Source organism: Tupaia chinensis, unplaced genomic scaffold (genome assembly GCF_000334495.1).
Source record: "Tupaia chinensis unplaced genomic scaffold, TupChi_1.0 Scaffold000673_1, whole genome shotgun sequence".
Taxonomy (NCBI): Eukaryota; Metazoa; Chordata; class Mammalia; order Scandentia; family Tupaiidae; genus Tupaia; species Tupaia belangeri.
The window spans coordinates 1,684,146-1,688,095 of record NW_006160196.1 but is presented as its reverse complement, the minus strand read 5'-3'; the positions used below and the strand labels follow the sequence as shown (position 1 = coordinate 1,688,095).

Sequence of the window (3,950 nt, the reverse complement as noted above, 5' to 3'; positions counted from 1 at the left end):
TGTGGTGGAGGGGCCGCAGGTGGTGTGGTGGTCGGGGGGCTAGACTCCCACATGGCTGACCACAGTCTGATCCTGGACCTGGAGGCTGGAAACACACTGGGCACACGTGCGTGCATGCCTGAAGTCCCGACAGGGAGGCTGGAGAGGAGACTGTGGCGTGGCCATCCCACTGAGGGGTGACCTCTCGCTTTCCCTCTCTCCAGTGAATGCACCTGCCCTACAGCAAAACTTTCCAAAAGCAAAGGGCAGTGCTGTGAGGACATCTGGGTAGTGGGAGGCCACGGGACAGGTGAGATCGTGAACTGTGGCACGTGACAAGCAGAGGGGACGGTGGGGACAGCCTTCAGGGACCAGCAGGCAGTGTAATGGTTATGTCTCTGGACTCCCATATAGTCGATGGCAGTTCAAGTCCCAGACCTAGTGGCTTAAAACTCACAGCGGAGGGACCAGCAGGTGGCGTAATGGCAATATCACTGGACCCCTATGTAGTGGACCGCAGTTCTAGTCCTGGACCCGGTGGCTTAAACTCACACCGGGCGCGTGTGCGTGCGTGCCCAAGATCCCGAGAGGAGAATGGAGGAGAAGGGATTGCGGTGTGGCCGTCCCCCCTGGGGGGTGATTTCTCACTTTCTGTCTCTCTGTCTCTGTCTTTCTGGTGAGCGCACGCGCCCTATAGCAAAAACCTCTCAAACAAACAAACAAAAACTCTCACACACTGGATACGTGTGTGTGCATGCCCAAAATTCTGAGAGAAGACTGGAGAAGGGATCGTGACCCTGGGGGATGATTTCTCACTTTCTGTCTCTGTCTCCCTCTGTCTCTCCAGCAAGCACATACTTCTTATAACAAAAATCTCTCTAAAAGAAAAAGAAACAGCCTTTAAAGACTTTGGATCAGCACGGGTTGTGAGGAGCACAGCCTCTTTGGCTGTGGCATGTCGTGAGTGGAGGCCAGCAGGTGGCATGGTGATTAAGGTGCTGGACTCCCACATGGCCAACTGCGGTTTGAGTCCTGGACCTGGCAGCTTGCTTTTTCACCCCTCTCCCTTTCTCTCTCTTTCGGGTAAGCACAGGTGCCCTATAGCAAATAATGATAATAGATCAAATTAAATTCTTTTTTTAAAAAGCAAGAGAGTCCTTGGGCTCTGAGCAAGGGCCACCTGGGCAGTAAGAACAACACTGTGTGATAGCGGAGGCCCGCGGACTGCTGCCGAACCCAGGCCCCCGACACGGTGCTGAACACGGGTTATCTCACTTAACCCCCTAAGACGATGCATAGAAGACTGGACCAATTTGTTTGTTCTTAGTTTTGCTATAAGGCATGTGTACTTGCCAGGAAGAGAGAGAGAGAGAAGGTAAGAAAGCACCGCCCACGGGGATGGCCACACCACAATCCCTTCTCCTCCATCCTTCTCTCGGAATTTTGGGCTCGCACACACATGCACCTGGTGTGTATTTTCAAACCACTTGGTCTAGGACTTGAACCTCAAAGTGAGCCATGTGAGATTCAGCCACCTTAACCTCCATGCCACCTCCTGGCCCAAGATTGGACCCATTTTTTTTTTTTAAGGTTTTTGCCATAGGGTGTGTGTGCTCCCCAGAGAGATGCAGAGGAAGATGAGAGGGAAAGTGAGACACCACCCTCCGGGGGGATGGCCACACAGCAATCCCTTCACCTGCATCCTCCTCCTGGGATTTGGGGCACGCACACATGCACACACACACACACACATGCACACGCACACACACACACACACACACACACACACACACAGAGGCCTGGTGTGATTTGCAAGCTGCCGGGTCCGCACTAGAATCGTGGTCGACCATGTGGAAGTCCACCGCCACAACCACTACGCCACCTGCTGGACCATTTTGGCTCTGCCCAGATGGTAACCTTTTGTGGTTCGCTGTACTTCAGAGAGGAGGAACCGGGGTTGATAACTTCAGAGAGGGGTGATCAGTTGCCCAAGGCACACAGCTCTTCCCTGTGGACGCCGCGGTCATTTCTTTCCACCCGTTTTATTTATTTATTTATTTATTTTGGGTACCTTTCTTTTGATGGAAAGATCCGGAAAATGTTTCAGCATCACCCTTCCCCCTCTTTCCCATGGAGCTTTATTCTCCGAACCAAAAACTGGGCCACAGAGCCTGACGGAGCTTCTGGGCCGCCCCTGGGTGTGTGGCGCCTCCCACATGTTAGAGTTTCTGGGACATGTCAGTGGTTCAAAAGGAAGAAGGAATGGAGGCTTACGAAACCAACGATGGCCTGGAAAGCCGGGGAGGCGGCACAGCTACCGGAGGCCTGCAGGTGCCGGGCGCCGCGGCTCAGAGAAGGCAGCCTGCGGGAGGTGGGGCCCGTGCGCCTCGCAGCCGCCGCCCCCGCCCCGCCGGAGCTCCCACCTGGCTGTGTGGCCTTAGACCAGTGTCTTCCCCTCTCTGGGCCTCCATTGGCCAGTTGGGGCGATGACACGTCCCTTGCAAAGCTGATGCAGAGTCAGCACAGATGTACGGGAAAGTTTGGAGGTCGGTGCTCAGTCCACAGCGACGCGAACCCTCACTGGCAGGAGGACGGTGAAGGCTGAGCTGCGCCCACGGCAAGGGCAGTGCTGGCAGCCCTGTGCCAGGGCCGGGAGGGGGGCAGTGGCAGTGGCAAGTCCTGGAAGTGGGGCAGGGGAGAGGCGCGGGCAAGAACTGAGACCAGACCACGCCTGCCCTCAAGAGCCAGGTCCCAGGGCCCTGGGCGGCCACAGGGGAGCGGGGAGCCATAGGGCAGGGGAGCGCAGGCATGGGAGGTGAGCCAGAGCACTGTGGAGACTAGAGGCAGGGAGGCTGGCGTGGAGGCTTGGGAGGGAGCGGATGAGGCCTAAGTCAGGACTGGGGCCGTGAGGATGCAGAGCAGCAGACGTGGCAGGGGGACTTGGGGGTGGCAGGGACACACTGACTCAGGAGTATAGATGGACAGGGATGAGGAAGAGGGAGGCCTGGCCAGGAGGGAGCCCAGGCCAGGAGTCTGACCCTGGGCGGCTGAGCTGGGGACCTGGGATGGAGGGAGACAAGCTCGATGTCCGTGTCTAACCTGAGGGAGGGCGATTCCAGACGAGGTGCTGAACTGAGGTCTGGCTCCCCCGCCCCCCCCACCGCAGCACCCTCCCGAAACCCGCCCTGCAAAAGCCCTGACAGACCTTAACCCCTGGCTCGGAGGTGGGGACGCCGAGGCAGAAGCAGAGCCACTCACACAGCCCTGGGTTGGGACCTGGATGCCCCTCCCTCTGCCCAGCCCTGACCCCTCTCTCCTGCCCCCAGGACCTCCACGGCTCCGTACAGCGCATCTGTGAGTTCCTGGGCCGGCCGCTGGGCGAGGAGGCCCTGGGCTCCGTGGTGGCGCACTCGGCCTTTGGCGCCATGAAGGCCAACACCATGTCCAACTACACGCTGCTGCCCCCCAGCCTGCTGGACCACCGCCAGGGGGCCTTCCTCCGGAAAGGTGCGAGGCCATGCTGGGCGGCTGCCCCGCGGGCCACTTGGGCGAGTGACTTATCCTTTCTGGGCCTCAGTTTCTCCCACTATATCATGGGGGTGACAGGGTCACTGTGGGCCCGGGGCTGACACCGCACACAGGGCTGTGTGCATGGCCTGGAGCACCACCCTGGAGGCCTTCCGCTCCCACCTCTCACCTCCCCACCTGCCGCCTGCTGGCTCCCTCCCAGCACCGAGGCTCCCAGGACTGCCCACAGCAGGTGGGGCCCCAGGTCAGCCCACAGGACCCTGCAGAGGCCCCGAGGCCTTGGCCAGGGCGGGAGGGCTTGCCTCTCCTCTTCCTGCTGTAAGAAGATACGGACTCTATTCATTTCTGGAGGTCGCAATTGCACAGTCTCACTGGCTGAGACCCAGCGTGCAGAGGCGGCCGTGGGCTGGAGGCGGGGGGGGGGGGTTTCTGGCGGGCTCTTC

The 3,950-nt window shown here is 59.2% G+C and overlaps 1 protein-coding gene across 1 annotated transcript in view; it reads left to right on the top strand.

Moving 5' to 3' along the window:
* The window catches only part of SULT2B1 (sulfotransferase family 2B member 1), a 48,165-nt gene that overhangs the window by 42,968 nt on the left and 1,247 nt on the right, over positions 1-3,950 (top strand). Inside the window, exon 6 of the mRNA XM_006160194.3 lies at positions 3,306-3,486. Within this exon, the coding sequence (XP_006160256.1) occupies positions 3,306-3,486 (181 nt within the window). The remainder of the gene's footprint in view (positions 1-3,305; positions 3,487-3,950) is intronic.